General features: G+C 38.4%; 1 protein-coding gene across 1 annotated transcript in view; it reads right to left on the bottom strand.

The window, feature by feature from the left end:
* The window catches only part of CRYZL1 (crystallin zeta like 1), a 248,371-nt gene that overhangs the window by 50,410 nt on the left and 173,961 nt on the right, over positions 1-24,000 (bottom strand). The window contains exon 8 of the mRNA XM_053705957.1: positions 9,623-9,734. Coding sequence (XP_053561932.1) covers positions 9,623-9,734 — 112 coding nt within the window. The remainder of the gene's footprint in view (positions 1-9,622; positions 9,735-24,000) is intronic.

Raw genomic sequence — 24,000 nt, 5'->3', positions numbered from 1 at the left:
CGCGCGTTTTTTGTCTAGTGGTGTTGAACCTGTGGACGGTTTGGCTACGGAAGCATTGGAGGGGTCACACATTTGTGGAATAGTGACAACCTCCCAACCGTAAGGTTCCACCTGAAGCAACCGCATCGATCCAAAATACAAGGGGCCAGCCTGGTTTGGTCACGAAGAGAGGTGAGGAATCCATTTCACTTATTTTATACCAAGTGTTATAAATTTGCACTTACCGGGACTGTGGTCACACACGATACGGAGGTTTGTCTTTCTGTGTTTTACGCCATACATTGACTTTGGTCATTATCGAAAATTAACCTACAGTGTTTTGAGATAGGTTTAATATACGCCCCACTCTTTCTTCACATATCCTATACACATACATGCACATATTAACACAAATATATATTATATGACTATACACATACATGCACATTTTAACACAAATATATATTATATAACTATACACATATATGCACATATTAACACAAATATATATTATATGACTATACACATATATGCACATATTAACACAAATATATATTATATAACTATACACATATATGCACATATTAACACAAATATATATTATATGACTATACACATATATGCACATATTAACACAAATATATATTATATGACTATACACATACATGCACATATTAACACAAATATATATGTATATGACTATACACATATATGCACATATTAACACAAATATATATTATAAGACTATACACATACATGCACATATTAACACAAATATATATATATATATGACTATACACATACATGCACATATTAACACAAATATATATGTATATGACTATACACATACATGCACATATTAACACAAATATATATGCATATGACTATACACATATATACACATATTAACACAAATATATATGTATATGACTATACACATACATGCACATATTAACACAAATATATATGTATATGACTATACACATACATGCACATATTAACACAAATATATATGTATATGACTATACACATATATGCACATATTAACAAATATATATGTATATGACTATACACATACATGCACATATTAACACAAATATATATGTATATGACTATACACATACATGCACATATTAACACAAATATATATTATATGACTATACACATACATGCACATATTAACACAAATATATATGTATATGACTATACACATATATGCACATATTAACACAAATATATATGTATATGACAGTTGACTATACACATATATGCACATATTAACACAACTCGACTCTAGGAACAAAATATAAGGGGGGCACATAAGATAGAACAGTCAAAACTGGGGGGGGGGGGGGGCACTAATAATTAGGCGGCTGCCTCGTGTAGGGTTGCCACCTTTTCTTCAAGCCAAATCTGAAAACTAGTGCCACGCTGCAATTTTTTTGTAGATGTGTGTATGTGTGTGTATATGTCAGTGTATGTGTGTGTGTGTATATGTCAGTGTTTATGTGTGTATGTGTGTGTATATGTCAGTCTTTATGTATGTGTGTATATGTCAGTCTTTATGTGTGTGTGTATATATAAGAGTTGCCACCTGTCCAGGATTGACCCGGACAGTTTGGGTTTTGAATTATGTGTCCAGGTTTATGATGAAGTTGTGATCCAGATTTAGCCTTTTTATTCAGTTTTTTTTATGATTGCCGTTAGTGTTCTGGTTTGGCTTGAAGAAAAGGTGTCAATTCTAGTGTATATGCCAGTGTTTATGTGTGTGTGTATATGACAGTTGGGTAATACTGAGGACTGGAAGATCAATTGCTCACATTTAGTGGAGCCCTTTAAACCCCAGGCTACAGCCACAAAAAATCTTAATAAAAACCAATAAGCACCTATCTCCCAGTAGTGCATTAATATTCCTGAGCCTACCTAGGTATGACTTTCAACAAAGGATACAAAGAAAATTAGATAACATTAGTTAGAAAGTTTTTTTTAAATCACATCCCTTGCTCTGAATTATGAAAGAAAATGTTGGGGTTTCCTGTCCCTTTAATTAGTAGTCAGTGTAAAACTTTATTTAAACAGTGAAAAAAAATATATTCTCTACTGTAGGTTATACATGATGGAATTTGTGTAATTTAGGATATTTTTGTTAAATGTGAAAGTATGTACTAGAAAATAAATAAATACACACACATTCACACAGCATACACATATATACATACATACACATACTACACAGCATACACATATACACATATACACACACACATTCACACACACACACTACACAGCATACACATATGTACACACTACACAGCATACACATTCACACACTATACAGCATACACATTCACACACTATACAGCATACACATATACACACACTATACAGCATACACATATACACACACACATTCACACACTACACAGCATACACATATACACACATTACACATTCACACACTACACAGCATATACACACACATTCACACACTACATCACATACATGTATGCACACACATTCATACACACACTACACAACATACACATATTCACACACACACTACACAGATGGGTCATAGCCTGTATCCTCTTACAGGACCCTGCATGTACCGCTCTTGACACTGAGGCCGTTTGATGTACATGTTTTTTTATCTATGGTGCAGGCTCGGACACGCGCCCCCATAGCCTACAAAACCATTCCATCCTGAGTGACTTCTCTTAGTTATCAATGAAGGGAGGGGGCAGCAGGAGTCAGAAAATTACAATGATTATATTAGTGACAATCTGCATAGAAAGATAAGTTATTATTAAATCCGGTATTAGCAATGTGATGAGTGGTTGTAATACAATCACATTGCTAATACCGGATTTAATATTAATGTACCGCAAATGTTATGCAGATATATTTTTACTTATTCACTTGAATCACTTCACATAATGTTATTGTGCTTCCTAATCGTAAATACACAGTCTGTTTCAGATTTACCCACCTCCTGAGTCCTGGACTAGACCTAGATCACTGGCGTCCTCAGACACACTTTGCCACAGCATAGTGACAAGACTCCAGGCTTCAAGTTCTCGAGACCGTTGTTCCCCGCCCCCGCCCGCATGCCTTGCTGCCCGCACTGAGTCAGGCCAGTTTACTAGTCAGCACATGTAGTCACGTGCACCAACAATTGCACTGACTGACTGTGCCGGTATTGGGTGCAATTGTGGTCACGTGATGACCACTTGGTGGAGGGCCATATCGTAATTAAAACATTTAAAAAAAAAAAAAAATCAGCTATACTGCAGCACGGATGGTGGGGGGGCAAGACATTTTCTAGGGGGGCATATGCCCCCCCCTTGCCCCCCTGTAGCGACGCCACTGTACACATATTAACACAAATATATATGTATATGACTATACACATATATGCACATATTAACACAAATATATATGTATATGACTATACACATATATGCACATATTAACACAAATATATATGTATATGACTATAAACATATATGCACACATTAACACAAATATATATGTATATGACTATATACATATATGCACACATTAACACAAATATATATGTATATGACTATATACATATATGCACACATTAACACAAATATATATGTATATGACTATATACATATATGCACACATTAACACAAATATATATGTATATGACTATATACATATATGCACACATTAACACAAATATATATGTATATCACTATATACATATATGCACATATTAACACAAATATATATGTATTTAAGCATATACATATATATTTACTGGGAACACACAGTTCCCATAGACCACAATGTAAAGGCACTTTTCAGTGCCGTTTTTTTCCCCAACACCCAACTCCCATCAACTTTACCTCCAAAATACTGCCTAGTGCAGTTATTTTATTAAAAAATAAAGATACAATTATTTCTTATTAAATACACTATACTGTATTTTGAGGGACATTTATAAAATTAACCAGATATCTGATCTCTGGTTAATTTTTATAAGCGCTAATTGCTACTGCGAGCTTTCCAATTTACATCTATTTTTTAATTTTCTTCCTTCTCATGTTATCCTTTGCTGCTTCTGAGCTTACCTAGAATAACCTTTCAGCAAAGAACCTTTGTTCTAGCTGCCGATTGGTGGCTGCATATATATATATATATATATATATATATATATCCCGATTGTCACTGGCACACCCATGTGTTCAGTTACAAAACAGTAGTGCATTGCTGCTCCTTCAACAAATGATACCAAGAGAATGAAACACATTTGATAACGGAAGTAAACTGGAACGTTTTTAAAATTGTATGTTAAATCATGAAAATAACATTTTGGGAAGCACAGTTTAAGAGCCTAATGGAGCCCTTTGCAGTTAAAGGGACACTGTGCCCAAAAATTTAATTTCGTGATTCAGATTGAGCATGAAATTTTATGCAACTTTCTAATTTACTCCTATTATCAAATTTTCTTCATTCTCTTGGTATCTTTATTTGAAATGCAAGAATGTAAAGTTTAGATGCCGGCCCATTTTTGGTGAACAACCTGGGTTGTCCTTTCTGATTGGTGGATAAATTCATCCACCAATAAAAAAGTGCTGTCCAGAGTACTGAAACCAAAAAAAAGCTTAGATGCCTTCTTTTTCAAATAATGATAGCAAGAGAACGAAGAAAAATTGATAATAGGAGTAAATTAGAAAGTTGCTTACAATTGCATGCTATTTCTGAATTACAAATTAACAAATTTGGGTTCAGTGTCCCTTTAAGTAGATGAAAACATGTTAAAGCATATTTATGCAATATTCATCCTATAATATAAAAGGCCAAGTGTGTTTGTATGAAGCTGTCATGCGCAGTAGAGACAGCACAGGGACAAACACACCTGGCCTTTCCTGACATGCTGTTTGCGGCGGTGGGGGCGAAAGTGAGCGTGGCCGGGCATGGCCGGGGGCGTGACGGGTGCGAGAGAGAGGGCAGAGAAATAGAAAGAGGGGGAGATAAAAAAAAGAGATAGGAAAGAGCAAAAGAGAGGGGGAAGAGCAGAAGAGAGGGGGAAGAGCAGAAGAGAGGGGGAAGAGCAGAAGAGAGGGGGAAGAGCAGAAGAGAGGGGAAGAGCAGAAGAGAGGGGGGAGAGAGAAAATAAGAGGGGGGAAAGAGAGAGAGCAAAAGAGAGGGGAAGAGAGAGAGCAAAAGAGAGGAGAAGAGAGAGAGCAAAAGAGAGGGGGGGAGAGAGAGCAAAAGAGAGGGGGGAGAGAGCAAAAGAAGAGAGGGGAGAGAGCAAAAGAGAGGGGAAGAGAGAGAGAGCAAAATAGAGGGGAAGAGAGAGAGCAAAAGAGAGGAATGGAGAGAGAGGGATGGATAGAGAGCAAAAGAGAGGGGAGAGAGACGGAGCGAAAGATAGGGGGGAGAGAGAGCGCAAAAGAGAGGGGAGAGAGAGCGCAGAGGAGAGGGGAGAGAGAGCGCAAAAGAGAGGGGGAGAGAGAGCGCAAAAGAGAGGGGGGAGAGAGAGCGCAAAAGAGAGGGGGAGAGAGAGCGCAAAAGAGAGGGGGAGAGAGAGCGCAAAAGAGAGGGGGGAGAGAGAGAGAGAGAGCGCGCAAAAGAGAGGGGGAGAGAGAGAGCGCAAAAGAGAGGGGGAGAGAGAGAGAGAGCGCAAAAGAGAGGGGGAGAGAGAGAGAGCGCAAAAGAGAGGGGGAGAGAGAGAGCGCAAAAGAAAGGGGGAGAGAGCGCGCAAAAGAGAGGGGGAGAGAGAGAGAGCGCAAAAGAGAGGGGGAGAGAGAGAGCGCAAAAGAAAGAGGGAGAGAGAGAGCGCAAAAGAAAGAGGGAGAGAGAGAGCGCAAAAGAGAGGGGGAGAGAGCGAGCGCAAAAGAGAGGGGGAAAGAGCGAGCGCAAAAGAGAGGGGGAGAGAGCGAGCGCAAAAGAGAGGGGGAGAGACTGCCGAAGAGAGGGGGGAGAGAGCGCAAAAGAGAGGGGGGGAGAGAGCGCAAAAGAGAGGGGGGAGAGAGCGCAAAAGAGAGGGGGGAGAGAGCGCAAAAGAGAGGGGGGAGAGAGCGCAAAAAAGAGGGGGAGAGAGCACAAAAGAGAGGGGGAGAGAGCACAAAAGAGAGGGGGAGAGAGCACAAAAGAGAGGGGGAGAGAGCACAAAAGAGAGGGGGAGAGAGCACAAAAGAGAGGGGGAGAGAGCACAAAAGAGAGGGGGAGAGAGCACAAAAGAGAGGGGGAGAGAGCACAAAAGAGAGGGGGAGAGAGCACAAAAGAGAGGGGTAGAGAGCACAAAAGAGGGGGAGAGAGCACAAAAGAGGGGGGAGAGAGCACAAAAGAGGGGGAGAGAGCACAAAAGAGAGGGGGAGAGAGCACACAAGAGAGGGTGAGAGAACACAAAATAGAGGGGGAGAGAACGCAAAAGAGAGGGGGAGAGAGCGCAAAAGAGAGGGGGAGAGAGAGAGCAAGGGGTGGGACCACTGTTATACTGTGTAGTTAATGTAAATATTTGACATTCCAGTGTTCTGCACATAGCAGAATATGTTGTTTGTATTTCTAAATAGATATTCCTATAAATAAATATATATATATATATATATATATATATATATATATATATATATATATATATATATATATATATATATATATATATATATATATATATATATATATATATATACATACATACACACACACACACACAGGTGGCCCTCGGTTTACAACGGTTCAATTTACACTGTTTCAGAATAACAACCTTTTTTTCCAGTCATGTGACTTATTGAAAAGCCTTGAGAAGCAGTGCATTGATTAAAATAGCCAGTAGGTGGAGCTGTCCGCTTGTGTTGCAGCAAAGCCAAGCAAGCTAAAATTAATCAGTTTAACCAGACATGAGCTATCGAGCAGATTTCAAAGGAACAAGATCTTCCTGTCTATAAATTAGTCCAGATTGGAATGCATAGAAAAAACTGTTTGCAGAAAAATGCAAGTGAAGTCTGTGTTGTGTGATTATTTTATTAGGGTGATAATGCTGTTTAGCATTTAAAGTCTTCATTTCAATGCTTTAAAAATAATGTATTAGGTGTTACTTATGACAATTTTGAGAGGGGCCTGGAACCTAACTCCCTCACTTCCCATTGACTTACATTATAAACTGGGTTTCAATTTACAATGGTTTCGATTTACAACCATTCCTTCTGGAACCTAACCCCGGCGTAAACTGAGGGTTACATATATATATATATATATATATATATATATATAAAAGTATAAATATATATTGTACCAAAATACCATCAGATATATGTAGAAGTATGTATTTATGAACAGAACATATTCTGCTATGTGAAGAACATGGAATGTGAAATATTCTTATTTTCGTGTTGGGTTAGCGCACATGAGAATATAGGATCAGGTTTGCGTGCAAGTGGAGTTTTTAGCGCATCACTGTAGCGCGAGAGTGATAACTTTTTGCTTTCAGCTCATAATACAAGCGCAACTTGACGTGCACAAAAACGAACAATTAGCACTCTAGAGAAAATAGCGATGGAGCTAAATAGCGATCCCCTCGTAATCAGGCCCTCAGTGTTTAATGTCCCTTTAAACCAAAGAAATATACATACACAGATAGATTTTTATTTTATTCAAAAGCCACAGGGCTGTATGCTTGTGATTGTCAGTTTATGTACGGGAGCATGTAATGCTTTATGAGGATATTAAACATCTATTATTTTTGTACAAAATTGCGTTTTGGCCCATGTTTACAAAAGATGGCAAAATGTAAAATCTGTAACATAAGTTGTCAAAATGCTCTAAATTGCTTAAACCAGCTATTTTATCTGCAGCATTTGCAGGTTACAGAATGTATTTTTTGGTTTCTCTAAGGAGCGTGGGACAAAGCAGAATGTTTAATGTTATGGGATGGGCAGTTTGGCAGCTGATTGGCAGTACTCTAATATTTTCAGCCCCCCTTAAAATGTGTTCCAAATAATCAATTTTACCCACTGAAGTGTAATAAATGGTTTACAAATAACTATTTCACCTTTATTTTCTCATTTTAAAAAGCTATTTTATCCCACCTATACTGAAAATGTTTAGTTCTGGTTATAAAAACAAAACACATAAAAATAATGCTGCCAGTGTGTGTGTTTGGGGGGGGGGGGAGATAGTGAGGTAATACAATGTTTATTTTCCATTATTCTCTCTGGCCTTTGAGTAAACAGTAATAAAGAGGATAAGGAAGGCTTCGTGTAAATAATTAGACAGATAACACAAGCTTTTCTCTGCCTACAAGATCAGTGGTTTCATTTAGCAGACAGCTATTTCATATACAAAAATATAACTAAGCCAACAATTTTCCATACATATTAAATTCTGCATGTGGTAAAACAAGTAATTGGAAACACATTAAGGAGAAACTAATTTTACAGTACACTGTCCCTTTAAAACCCCACTCAATGCTGTACACTTGCATAATTAATAAGTGCATAATAAAAAGACAATACTTTAATACCTACTCTGAATTTCAATTAAGCAGTAGCTTGTTTTGTGACAAATTGATTTTTTCTCACATTTTCCGGCCCCTGAATCATGTGACAGACATCAGCCAATCACAGACTAGTATACGTATACCCTGTGAGAGTTGTGCACATGCTCAGTAGGATCTTCTTCCCCAGAAAGTGTGAATATAAAAAGACTGTGCAAAATTTGATATTGGAAGTGAATTAGAAAGTGTCTTAAAACTGCTGCTCTATCTGAAACATAAGTTTATTTTGACTTGAGTGTCCTTTTAAAAAGAGGTTCAAAACTAACCTGAGATACTGTATTATATTAGACAAAGATGCAAAGAACTCTATGCACCTACATGATGCAATGCTTAAAATGCATTTCAGTTATTTAAATCGACTGTCCCTGTAATAAAAAAGTAACATTTAAATATTTAATTCATATGCATTTTCCACAAAAAATGAAACTGACAGTCTGAATGAAGGAATACTGAATATCCTGAATCATGGCAAATATAAGTTTAAAGACATATATTTAGAACTTTACATATAAAGTGCCCACCATAGCTTTGAGTGTCATAAATAAAAATAAGACTTACTTACCCCAGGACACTCATCTACATATAGTAGATAGCCAAACCAGTACTGAAACGAGAATCAGTAGAGGTAATGGTATATATAAGAGTATATCGTCGATCTGAAAAGGGAGGTAAGAGATGAATCTCTACGACCGATAACAGAGAACCTATGAAATAGATCCCGTAGAAGGAGACCATTAAATTCAAATAGGCAATACTCTCTTCACATCCCTCTGACATTCACTGCACGCTGAGAGGAAAACCGGGCTTCAGCCTGCTGCGAAGCGCATATCAACGTAGAATCTAGCACAAACTTACTTCACCACCTCCACGGGATGCAAAGTTTGTAAAACTGAATTGTGGGTGTGGTGAGGGGTGTATTTATAGGCATTTTAAGGTTTTAGAAACTTTGCCCCTCCTGGTAGGAATGTATATCCCATAAGTCACTAGCTCATGGACTCTTGCTAATTACATGAAAGAAAATAGCTTTTCGTAGATGCAGCGGTTTCACTTCCTAGCATATTTAAGAATTAACATTTTTGCTCCAATATTTAAAATATGAACAGAACTCACCTACAGTTGGCCTGAGATTTTCTAGGTACTGTTTATCTTGTTCATTGTGTGCTGTAGCTATCACGGTGGCTCCAGTGTGATGGGATAGCTGAACGGCCAGTGTGCCAATTGGCTGCGGGAGAAACAAAATCTTCAATACAACAAAAAGAGCAAAAACTAAAGCTAAGAACATCTTTATCCCATTTATACTTCAGCCACCCTGACCTTTATCACCAGATCACCCAGGAAACGACAAAAACTTCTGCACATTTAAGCACATTTTTAGGGACTCACTTTGCTGGATTCTATAAATATATTTGTATTTAAATAAGTTGCCAAACTACAGTTTACTCCCTAGCTGTGTAGTGTTGGATAGGGCTTGTGGCCTAACTATTTAACCATAAACTTCTTAAAGAACCATTCAAGTGATAAACTTATGTGCTCTAATTTGATCTAATTAGAGCACATGTCATTTTATCTCTAGGGAAGCTGCCCTTTTTAGGGGGTAAAATACATAAAGTACAGCTTGAGGCCCACAGATCACTGTTGTTCCAGCGCAGAAACTGCCACTGATCCAACCAGAAGCGGTAGTTACAGCTGTGCAACTACCTCTAGTTCTGCAGCTCCATAACAAAACTTTAACTATGTGTTTAAACCATGCAAGGAGGTTAAACGCATAGAGTTGTAGCTTCCCTAGTGATAAAATGACATGCTCTAACAAATTAGAGCATTTAATTATATCACTGTAATGGCCCTTTTAACTATTTCACAAAATTGCCCCCACCTGTGGTAAATATAGTGAGGGGTACATAATGTTAAGTGTTTTCCTGTGAGGCATTTTCTGGGAAGTATTAACAGATATTCAAGTCAAAACAATGCATGGATGGACCATGTAACACAATCTAATGATCAGAGGGACCATAAGACGGGATAAGTGTACAGCACTAGACGTGCACCAATAAAAACAAAATGGTACTAACCATTTGTCACATATTTATTAAGGAATTTATTATACGGAATTTGTTTGCTAATGAAATTCCATTAGTCGGCTATTTGCTATGGGGGGGGGGGGGCATCTTCAGGGCAGCAGCTTAAATTTAACGGGATATGAAATACAACATTTGTCTTTTATGATTAAAGGACCAGTAAACACAGCAGATTTGCATAATCAACAGATGCAAGATAACAAGACAATACAATAGCATTTACTCTGAATTTCAAATAAGTAGTAGATTCTTTTTTAACACATTTCAAAGTTATGTATATTTCCACTCCCCCTGTACCATGTGATAGCAATCAGCCAATCACAAATGCATATACGTATAGTCTGAGTTCTTGCACATGCTCAGAAGGAGTTGGTGACTCAAAAAAACATAATTTATGTAAGAACTTACCTGATAAATTCATTTCTTTCATATTAGCAAGAGTCCATGAGCTAGTGACGTATGGGATATACATTCCTACCAGGAGGGGCAAAGTTTCCCAAACCTCAAAATGCCTACAAATACACCCCTCACTACACCCACAAATCAGTTTAACGAATAGCCAAGAAGTGGGGTGATAAGAAAAAAGTGCGAAAGCATAAAAAATAAGGAATTGGAATAATTGTGCTTTATACAAAAAAATCATAACCACCACAAAAAAGGGTGGGCCTCATGGACTCTTGCTAATATGAAAGAAATGAATTTATCAGGTAAGTTCTTACATACATTATGTTTTCTTTCATGTAATTAGCAAGAGTCCATGAGCTAGTGACGTATGGGATAATGACTACCCAAGATGTGGATCTTTCCACGCAAGAGTCACTAGAGAGGGAGGGATAAAATAAAGACAGCCAATTCCGCTGAAAAATAATCCACACCCAAAATAATTTAAATTTTATAATGGAAAAAAAACTGAAAATATAAGCAGAAGATTCAAACTGAAACAGCTGCCTGAAGTACTTTTCTACCAAAAACAGCTTCAGAAGAAGAAAACACATCAAAATGGTAGAATTTAGTAAAAGTATGCAAAGAAGACCAAGTTGCTGCTTTGCAAATCTGATCAACCGAAGCTTCATTCCTAAATGCCCAGGAAGTAGAAACTGACCTAGTAGAATGAGCTGTAATCCTCTGAGGCGGAGTTTTACCCGAATCGACATAAGCATGATGAATTAAAGATTTCAACCAAGATGCCAAAGAAATGGCAGAGACCTTCTGACCTTTCCTGGAACCGGAAAAGATAACAAATAGACTAGAAGTCTTTCGGAAAGTCTTAGTAGCTTCAACATAATATTTCAAAGCTCTAACTACATCCAAAGAATGCAATGATTTCTCCTTAGAGTTCTTAGGATTAGGACATAATGAAGGAACCACAATTTCTCTACTAATGTTGTTGGAATTCACAACCTTAGGTAAAAATTCAAAAGAAGTTTGCAACACCGCCTTATCCTGGTGAAAAATCAGAAAAGGAGATTCTCAAGAAAGAGCAGATAATTCAGAAACTCTTCTGGCAGAAGAGATGGCCAAAAGGAACAAAACTTTCCAAGAAAGTAATTTAATGTCCAATGAATGCATAGGTTCAAACGGAGGAGCTTGAAGAGCCCTCAGAACCAAATTTAAACTCCAAGGAGGAGAAATTGACTTAACAGGTTTTATACGAACCAAAGCTTGTACAAAACAATGAATATCAGGAAGATTAGCAATCTTTCTGTGAAAAAGAACAGAAAGAGCAGAGATTTGTCCTTTCAAGGAACTTGCAGACAAACCTTTATCCAAACCATCCTGAAGAAACTGTAAAATTCTCGGAATTCTAAAAGAATACCAGGAAAAATGATGAGAAAGACACCAAGAAATATAAGTCTTCCAGACTCTATAATATATCTCCCTAGATACAGATTTACAAGCCTGTAACATAGTATTAATCACAGAGTCAGAGAAACCTCTTTGACCAAGAATCAAGCGTTCAATCTCCATACCTTAAAAATTTAAGGATTTGAGATCCTGATGGAAAAAAGGACCTTGCGACAGAAGGTCTGGTCTTAACGGAAGAGTCCACGGTTGGCAAGAAGCCATCCGGACAAGATCTGCATACCAAAACCTGTGAGGCCATGCTGGAGCTACCAGCAGAACAAACGAGCATTCCTTCAGAATCTTGGAGATCACTCTTGGAAGAAGAACTAGAGGCGGAAAGATATAGGCAGGACGATACTTCCAAGGAAGTGACAATGCATCCACTGCTTCCGCTTGAGGATCCCTGGATCTGGACAGATACCTGGGAAGTTTCTTGTTTAGATGAGAGGCCATCAGATCTATTTCTGGAAGTCCCCACATTTGAACAATCTGAAGAAATACCTCTGGGTGAAGAGACCATTCGCCCGGATGCAACGTTTGGCGACTGAGATAATCCGCTTCCCAATTGTCTATGTCTGGGATATGGACCGCAGAAACTAGACAGGAGCTGGATTCCGCCCAAACCAGAACTCGAGATACTTCTTTCATAGCTAGAGGACTGTGAGTCCCTCCTTGATGATTGATGTATGCCACAGATGTGACATTGTCTGTCTGAAAACAAATGAACGATTCTCTCTTTAGAAGAGGCCAAGACTGAAGAGCTCTGAAAATTGCACGGAGTTCCAAAATATTGATCGGTAATCTCACCTCCTGAGATTCCCAAACCCCTTGTGCCGTCAGAGACCCCCACACAGCTCCCCAACCTGTAAGACTTGCATCTGTTGAAAATACAGTCCAGGTCGGAAGAACAAAAGAAGCCCCCTGAACTAAACGATGGTGAACTGTCCACCACGTCAGAGAGTGTCGTACAATCGGTTTTAAATATATTAATTGAGATATCTTTGTGTAATCCCTGCACCACTGGTTCAGCATACAGAGCTGAAGAGGTCGCATGTGAAAACGAGCAAAGGGGATCGCGTCCGATGCAGCAGTCATATGACCTAGAATTTCCATGCATAAGGCTACCGAAGGAAATGATTGTGATTGAAGGTTTCGACAAGCTGAGATCAATTTTAGACGTCTCTTGTCTGTCAAAGACAGAGTCATGGACGCTGAATCTATCTGGAAACCTAAAAAGGTTACCCTTGTCTGAGGAATCAACAAACTCTTTGGTAAATTGATCCTCCAACCATGTTCTTGAAGAAACGATACAAGTCGATTCGTATGAGATTCTGCTAAATGTGAAGACTGAGCAAGTACCAAGATATAGTCCAAATAAGGAAATACCACAATACCCTGTTCTCTGATTACAGACAGAAGGGCACCGAGAACCTTTGTAAAAATTCTTGGAGCTGTTGCTAGGCCAAACGGCAGAGCCACAAACTGGCAATGCTTGTCTAGGAAAGAGAATCTCAGAAACTGAAAGTGATCTGGATGAATCGGAATATGCAGATATGCATCTATTGTGGACATATAATGCCCTTGCTGAACAAAAGGCAGGATAGTCCTTATAGTTACCATTTTGAATGTTGGTATCCTTATATAACGATTCAATATTTTTAGATCCAGAACTGGTCTGAAGGAATTCTCCTTCTTTGGTACAATGAAAAGATTTGAATAAAACCCCAGCCCCTGTTCCAGAACTGGAACTGGCATAATTACTCCAGCCAACTCTAGATCTGAAACACATTTCAGAAATGCTTGAGCCTTCGCTGGATTTACTGGGACACGGGAAAGAAAAAATCTCTTTGCAGGAGGCCTGATCTTGAAGCCAATTCTGTACCCTTCTGAAACAATGTTTTGAATCCAAAGATTGTGAATTGAATTGATCCAAATTTCTTTGAAAAATCGTAATCTGCCCCCTACCAGCTGGGCTGGAATGAGGGCCGCACCTTCATGTGGACTTAGGAGCTGGCTTTGGTTTTCTAAAAGGCTTGGATTTATTCCAGACTGGAGATGGTTTCCAAACTGATACCGCTCCTGTGGGTGAAGGATCAGGCTTTTGTTCCTTATTGTGACGAAAGGAACGAAAACGATTATTAGACCTAAATTTTCCTTTCCCTCCAGTAACAGTTGAGATAATAGAATCCAACTGAGAACCAAATAATTTATTACCCTGGAAAGAAAGGGAAAGCAAAGTTGACTTAGAAGACATATCAGCATTCCAAGTTTTAAGCCATAAAGCTCTTCTAGCTAAAATAGCTAGAGACATATACCTGACATCAACTCTAATGATATCAAAGATGGCATCACAAATAAAGTTATTAGCATGTTGAAGAATTTTAACAATGCTATGAGAATTATGATCTGTTACTTGTTGCGCTAAAGCTTCTAACCAAAAAGTTGAAGCTGCAGCAACATCCGCTAAAGATATAGCAGGTCTAAGAAGATTACCTGAACATAAGTAAGCTTTTCTTAGAAAGGATTCAATCTTCCTATCTAAAGGATCCTTAAAGGAAGTACTATCTGCCGTAGGAATAGTAGTACGTTTAGCAAGAGTAGAGACAGCCCTATCAACTTTAGGGATTTTGTTCCAAAATTCTAATCTGTCAGATGGCACAGGATATAATTGCTTAAAACGTTTAGAAGGAGTAAATGAATTACCGAAATTATTCCATTCCCTGGCGATTACTTCAGAAATAGCATCAGGGACAGGAAAAACTTCTGGAATAACTACAGGAGATTTAAAAACCTTATTTAAACGTTTAGATTTAGTATCAAGAGGACCAGAATCCTCTATTTCTAATGCAATTAAGACTTCTTTAAGTAAAGAACGAATAAATTCCATTTTGAATAAATATGAAGATTTATCAGCATCAACCTCTGAGACAGAATCCTCTGAACCAGAGGAACCATTATCAGAATCAGAATGATGATGTTCATTTAAAAATTCATCTGAAAAATGAGAAGTTTTAAAAGACCTTTTACGTTTACTAGAAGGAGGAATAACAGACATAGCCTTCTTAATGGATTTAGAAACAAAATCTCTTATGTTAACAGGAACACTCTGAGTATTAGATGCTGACGGAACAGCAACAGGTAATGTAACATTACTAAAGGAAATATTATCTGCATTAACAAGTTTGTCATGACATTCATTACAAACAACAGCTGGAGGAACAGATACCACAAGTTTACAGAAGATACACTTAACTTTGGTAGATCCAGCACCAGGCAGCGTTTTTCCAGAAGTATCTTCTGACTCAGTGTCAATCTGGGACATCTTGCAATATGTAATAGAAAAAACAACATATAAAGCAAAATTGATCAAATTCCTTAAATGACAGTTTCAGGAATGGGAAAAAATGCCAGTGAACAAGCTTCTAGCAACCAGAAGCAATAAATAATGAGACTTTAAATAATGTGGAGACAAAAGTGACGCCCATATTTTTTAGCGCCAAAAAAGACGCCCACATTATTTGGCGCCTAAATGCTTTTGGCGCCAAAAATGACGCCACATCTGGAACGCTGACACTTTTGGCGCAAAAAACGTCAAAAATGACGCAACTTCCGGCGACACGTATGACGCCGGAAACAGGGGGAAAAAAAATTTTGCGCCAAAAAAGTCAGCGCCAAGAATGACGCAATAAAATGAAGCATTTTCAGCCCCCGCGAGCCTAACAGCCCACAGGAAAAAAAGTCAAATTTTAAGGTAAGAAAAAAATTGATTTATTCATATGCATTATCCCAAATATGAAACTGACTGTCTGAAATAAGGAACGTTGAACATCCCGAGTCAAGGCAAATAAATGTTTGAATACATATATTTAGAACTTTATATAAAAGTGCCCAACCATAGCTTAGAGTGTCACAGAAAATAAGACTTACTTACCCCAGGACACTCATCTACATGTAGTAGAAAGCCAAACCAGTACTGAAACGAGAATCAGTAGAGGTAATGGTATATATAAGAGTATATCGTCGATCTGAAAAGGGAGGTAAGAGATGAATCTCTACGACCGATAACAGAGAACCTATGAAATAGACCCCGTAGAAGGAGATCATTGAATTCAAATAGGCAATACTCTCCTCACATCCCTCTGACATTCACTGCACGCTGAGAGGAAAACCGGGCTCCAACCTGCTGCGGAGCGCATATCAACGTAGAATCTAGCACAAACTTACTTCACCACCTCCATAGGAGGCAAAGTTTGTAAAACTGATTTGTGGGTGTGGTGAGGGGTGTATTTATAGGCATTTTGAGGTTTGGGAAACTTTGCCCCTCCTGGTAGGAATGTATATCCCATACGTCACTAGCTCATGGACTCTTGCTAATTACATGAAAGAAATAATGTATTAGGTGTTACTTATGACAATTTTGAGAAGGGCCTGGAACCTATCTCCCTCACTTACCATTGACTTACATTATAAACTGGGTTTCAATTTACAACCATTCCTTCTGGAACCTAACCCCGGCGTAAACTGAGGGCTACCTGTACTCTGAGAGGAATTGGGCTTCAGAATGCTTAGAAGCGCTTATCATAGAAGAAATCATAAAAATCAAGAATAAACTTACTTCACCACCTCCATAGGAGACAAAGTTTGTAAAACTGAATTGTGGGTGTGGTGAGGGGTGTATTTATAGGCATTTTGGGAAGCTTTGCCCCTCCTGGTAGGATTGTATATCCCATATGTCACTAGCTCATGGACTCTTGCCAATTACATGAAAGAAATATGTGTTTTCAATATAAAAAGTAAAAAGAAATCCTTTGGCAAAATGCTTTTTTTTTTAAAATTGATTGATTGGAATACCAGTGTCAAATTATCCTCATACAAGTCCAACTAAGAAGCTGCAGAGAATTGCTGGTCTACTCTTGGGCAGGACACATACAGTCAGCCAATCAGGAGCTCAGGAGCTCCTGAGCATTATTTTATCCCTCTGTTTAACCACATTGCAGTGGTTAAACCCATACAGTTTGATTATTAGAAGTGCAAAAATTATGCTAACAAATTAAAGCATGTCATTTTTGCACTACAATGCCCCTTTAGTAAATAAATAACTATATATAGATCTATATATACCTATTGTGTGTATATATATATATATATATATATATATATATATATATATATATATATATATATATATATATATATATATATATAAATTAACAATTTTCAAAATACACTCAGTGCTCAAGATGTGAATGCTCCTGAGTGAACCTCAGCAAAGAGATATTGCAGTTTAGACAGCATGTTTCAATATTTTCTAGATTTTACAATCCCTGTAGTCCCATTGCTCACCTCACACATCTTTACAGCAGCTGGTCAGGAATGAGGGTGATGTCACCTCTATAAATAAAATTTACATGCAATTTGGAGAAATTGTTCTGTATGAGAGTGACATTATCTGTACCAAATGCTGCACAAGTGAACAAGCAGCAGAACTCTGAATATATAGAGGAAGCAATAGAGGTGTGAATTTAAAATAATTATTTTTATTAGCGGTTAAATGCATTAACCCCTTCGCTAACAGGAATTTCAGCGAAAAACACTCAAAATACCAGAGAATTTTTAGCATTTTGCCATCACTCCATTTAAACAAATAAATAAAAAACCATGGCTTTATTTCTATCTTTGAAAACTATATATATGTTTTAAAGAAGACAACCCAATGTATTGATCTAGGCCCATTTTGGTATATTTGATGCCACTATTTGGCCACCAAATGCGATCATATAAACAAAACACATTATTTTCAGCAAGAAACCCAAAGTTTGCTAAAAAGCTAACACGCAACTACTGCAGTCATAAGACAAATGGTTGTAAAACTTCTTTGGGATCCCCTTTGTTAAGAAATAGCAGACATACATGGCTTTGACATTGTTTTTTGGCTATTAGAAGGCTGCTAATTGCAGCTGTGAACCACACTGCAATTAGCAGTTAGCTTGTAAGGTTCCTTTTTTCTGTAGTGTAGAAATTCCCCTTCCGCCTGACACCTCCCACTCCCTGATCCCTCCCAAACAGCTCTCCCCCCCCCCCTCCCATCACTGGACACCACCATCTTTTTTAGGCAGTCTGCCAGTATGCAATGTATAGATTTTATTATTATTTTTTAATTTCTGTACTACTCCCCCCCCAACGGCTCTCTAACCCTTCCCCCCTCCGACTACTCCATACCATCTTTGTTACTGGCAGCTAGCCTGCCAGTAACTAATCATACTTATTTTTATTGATATATTTTAGATTTTTTTTTCCTATAGTGTAGGGGAGGCGCCTCAGCCTCACCCCTCCACAATCACTTTTTTTTCTGTTGTGTAGGTTACCCCTCCAGCCCATATAGTTTCATACTGTAGGGCCCCATCCCTCCCTCTCCCCTGCTTTATATTGCTGTAGTGTAGGGAACACCTCCTCCCACCTTGCTGGGCCTGATCCACCTGCCCCCTCTCCTTCACTTGTACCACTCCCACTCGGCAACAATGATCGTTACAGAAACTGACACAGATAGTAACAATCAGTACCCCCATACTATTTAAAGGCAGATGCCTTCTGCCCCCAGCTGCAATCTGGGACCGCAGCATGCACCACAGTGCTGGACATAGGTACTACATCAACACAGTATGCTGGGCAATGTACTGTGTGATATGGTACCTACGTCCATATGGCGCAAGGGTTTAAGGGTCAAACACAGCTATATATTATTATACCTATTAAAATAATGGTAAATCCTAGCGTTTGTGAAACGCTAGGCTTTACCAGTGGAACAAATAAAAGGGGACTTTCAGTCATGAAGTATAAAATACTTCATGCTGAAAGTTCCTTTATTTGTCTGAAGAGTTCACCACACTGAGCACCTCAAGTAGCCCTCAGCAGAATGTTATTTTGCCGTAAGGTGTCGTTTCCACCACTTAGAAAATAGCTGTGCAGGCTATCCGGCTTGGCGCCAGCTGGCCCGCATGGCTGTTAGCTAAGAGGTGGAAATGTCATCACACAGCAAAATAACATTCTGTCGTCGGCTGCCTGAGAAGCTCAGTGCAGTGAACGCTTCAAACAAATAAAGGAACTTTCAGCATGAATTATTTTATACTTCATGACTGAAAGTCCTCTTTATTTGTTCCACTGGTAAAGCCTAGCGTTTCACAAAAGCTAGGATTTACCATCACAATAAGAGCCAGATTACATGTGTATCGTTAACTGCGCTAGAAGTAAGCTTTTTACACACATCGGGTAGAGCTTGTATTACAAGTTGAAAGTAAACTGTTTTCACCGAGTGTAAAACGATGAACTCAGAATATCGTGCGGGTGATAACTTATTCCCCCATAGTAGTCAATAGAGCAAAAAAGTGGAACAAAAACACCCTACTTGCGGATAAACCCAATCGCATATTTTGAAGTGTGCTAGCCCGACATGAACATACGAATATTTTTACATTAGAATGGTCTTCACATAGCAGAATATGTTCCATTTATTCATAAATACACACACATATATAAAAAAAGGTGTATTTTAGTACACACACACATAATATATATATATATATACACATACACACTATATATATATATATATATATATATATATATATATATATATATATATACACACACTATATATATATATATATATATATATATATATATATATATATATATATATATATATATATATATATATATATATATATATATATATACACACACACACACACAATTATATATAGGAATATCTATTTATAAATACAAAGAACATAATCTCCTATGTGAAGAACATTGGAATGTCAAATATCTCCAGTAAATAAATAGTTGAAATCTTTATTAAATATGCATATTGCATAAATATGATTTTATGACTTCCCGTTGGCGGCACCACAAGATGGCTGCAGAACTCTTGTGCTCTGAAGAAACCCTCTTTTAAAAGTCAATTTGCAGCCTCTATTTAATGCCATCTACCTCTCCCTTGACAAGTAAGTGTCCGGGAAACCTTAGTAGATAGAAGGAATCAGATCACTTCTACCCCGGAAGACATTTTATGTATTGGAATTATATATCAGACTGTGTCTACCTTTGCCGCCCATGAGGCAATGGATCCAGAAAAGGATATCGCTATAAAGCTACTAGCAATATTCGCACCCAAACTGGATTATCTACTCAGTAGCTGTGAGAATCTAATAAAAATGGTGCAGGACAGGGAACGATATTGCTTCCCTGAAGCGGCTCAAACTAATTTGCGACACAAGTACCCTGCTCTAGAATCGCAACTTCTGGACATTGAACACTCGCGGATACCTATCTCAGCATGTGAAGTCTCAGATAGCAGATCCGCAGCTTTGGAAGATCACCTTTTGTCTGCAGACGGGTTCGACGGACCGACACCTCCTTGGTGCTGTACGGGGGAACCTGGAGCGCTTGCTCACAAAACAATCATATCGCTCCAACTTGGAGATGTTGCTGAGGGCCTTTTCTTTGCATTCTCCGGCCACAGAGGCTTTGCTTGAATGTTGCGCAGAGGAGAATGATTTTGGCAGCTCAGAATCAGAGCATAACGTACAGCTGCTGATTGAAGAAATGTCTGGGCTTGACTCGACCTCCTCGGTGTTGGTGTGCAAAACGCTTGTAGTATTGTTGATAACAGAATCTTGGAGACTGATGGAAATCACCATGGGGCAATTTGAGGAAAGTGTTCTTTATTCTTGTGCTATACAAAGGGAACTCTAGGCACAGGGAGGTTCGTCTATCTACCGGAGTTGGTTGAACTACAACATGCATACTGCTTTCCACCCTTTTGATTCAAATAATATATATTTTTTTCCAGTTCACCACTGCTCTTAGTATAGAATGCAGGTATATCAGATCCCTCTGCCTAGTATTATTTTAGACCCTGCATGTACTTACTCTTTATTGTTAAAGAGACTGCACTCGACTGATTGGTAGCCCACTAGCATGAACAGCTTTTTTGACTCTCATCTGCGTGATTGGTTGCTACCTTTCCATAGTGAGTGGTGGCTTTCCCCAGACATGTTGGTGCATTACAGTAACCGGCCCTACAAGACAATTGAGTCACTTCTTATGTTACCAAGTTAGGCTTACACATCATACATTTTTATTCACAAACATGCCAAGCTCTCATGAGCTCCGCTTGCTCATAATCCGTATAGGGGTTGGCTAAGTTATATATGCAGTTCTTTCCTAAGTTGCTTGTACTTTACGGCAGGGTGAGTTACTGAATGTTTATGTCTGTCATAATAATGGAGAGCTATCGATAACATTGTAATCCTGTGTGCCGCTTTATCACGCTTAAATTCTACACAATATGAATATATTGGTGCCCTTTGTAACGCATGTTTTCAGAAGCTGGACCACGTTGAGCTCATGCTTTCCCCTGATGCGACCATACGCCTTTTTACATCGGCTTACAAGCACTGCACAGATTTTATACAGCGCAGTGGTATTTAGGACACAGGGAAATAATTATAATTTGCTTTGCCTCTGTTTATCCTTATTTTCACTTAGCCTATTCCAGGTTTATTTTTAGGTCACACCATTAGTTATACTTAGAAATTGGAGACATGTATGGTCCATATCTAAACATCCAGAATCATTACTTTAGTGGGTTTTATTTATTATAGATGATCCATGAATAAAGCATATACTTTACAATGGTAATCTGCCAATTCCCACCTATAACTGAGCATGCATAGACTTACCCTTCTAACTACCTTCTATGTTGAACTTATACTGTTAATATCTAGACGTGTGTGTGTTTGTTTTTTTCTTTTTTCATCAATTAATATAATTTGTATTCCAATTTTTACTTTCATATATTTTAGTCCGTATCACTTTCAGATAAGTACCATGAGACGACACAGCTTTTAGTCTGCTTAGCATAATACTTTACTATAAGTCCCGTTTGGTCACATGAGTTGGATGAAGTGTAATCCTGTCTATTATATCACGGGGGGTTTGCTTTACATACAGTACTTATTGATGCATAACCCTGACAAAGTTTAAAACCCTTTACCTGCCTTTTGTTGCTTAAATCTCAATTAAGTCCTTATAACTTTTTTGTACAATATTTTTTTTTAAATAATTTTAATTAGGTGGTATTATTAGTAGTGTAACTAATGTATCTTTAAAGTGTTTTGTGACACTTTCTTGTCTCACGAAACAGTTAACCAGAGCTCTGAGGTCGCACTAAGCTGTCGCAAGTTAACTTGAATTGCGCTTAAGCAATCGCGTTTACTTTCAAATTGTTCTTCAGCAAAGGATCAAAAAGAGTACAAAGAATTTTGATAATAGAAGTAAACTAGATTTTATTTTATTTATTTATTTTGTGATTTTTTTTTTATTGAATTTTCCATTTATAAAGAAATGCATACATGACAAAAACTTATGGTTCATTATTACCAACAAATTCACATTTTTACAAATCTGTCCTATCTAAGAACAGCGTTTATAAAATCCAAACAAGCATTGCATTACCATGACATTTATTTCAAGTCATGTAATCTCCTTCTAGAGTAGGGGGGGGAGGCCAGCCCACAAGAAACCCACGCATACCTCAATTATCTATCCTGGAGACTCGTCCCCTGCCACGGGGAGCATGGGATATGACTCGTAAGAAAAGGAAAAGGAAGTGTGAAATGACCCATCCAGACAGGCTGGACGGGAGCGGAAGAGGCAGGAGATGCGGTCCACCGCGTATATCTGAGTGACGTTTAAATAAGTACCCCCCTATCCTGCTGCCTGTTCCTACCCTCAACATACATAATCCTAGGTTCCCAAATCAAAAACAGAATTTATGCTTACCTGATAAATTACTTTCTCCAACGGTGTGTCCGGTCCACGGCGTCATCCTTACTTGTGGGATATTCTCTTCCCCAACAGGAAATGGCAAAGAGTCCCAGCAAAGCTGGCCATATAGTCCCTCCTAGGCTCCGCCCACCCCAGTCATTCGACCGACGGACAGGAGGAAATATATATAGGAGAAACCATATGGTACCGTGGTGACTGTAGTTAGAGAAAATAATTCATCAGACCTGATTAAAAAACCAGGGCGGGCCGTGGACCGGACACACCGTTGGAGAAAGTAATTTATCAGGTAAGCATAAATTCTGTTTTCTCCAACTTGGTGTGTCCGGTCCACGGCGTCATCCTTACTTGTGGGAACCAATACCAAAGCTTTAGGACACGGATGAAGGGAGGGAGCAAATCAGGTTACCTAAACGGAAGGCACCACAGCTTGCAAAACCTTTCTCCCAAAAATAGCCTCCGAAGAAGCAAATGTATCAAATTTGTAAAATTTGGCAAAAGTGTGCAGTGAAGACCAAGTCGCTGCCTTACATATCTGGTCAACAGAAGCCTCGTTCTTGAAGGCCCATGTGGAAGCCACAGCCCTAGTGGAGTGAGCTGTGATTCTTTCAGGAGGCTGCCGTCCGGCAGTCTCATAAGCCAATCGGATGATGCTTTTAAGCCAAAAGGAAAGAGGTAGAAGTCGCTTTTTGACCTCTCCTTTTACCAGAATAGACAACA

Source organism: Bombina bombina, chromosome 3 (genome assembly GCF_027579735.1).
Source record: "Bombina bombina isolate aBomBom1 chromosome 3, aBomBom1.pri, whole genome shotgun sequence".
Taxonomy (NCBI): domain Eukaryota; kingdom Metazoa; phylum Chordata; class Amphibia; order Anura; family Bombinatoridae; genus Bombina; species Bombina bombina.
This window is presented reverse-complemented; position numbering and strand designations above follow the sequence as displayed.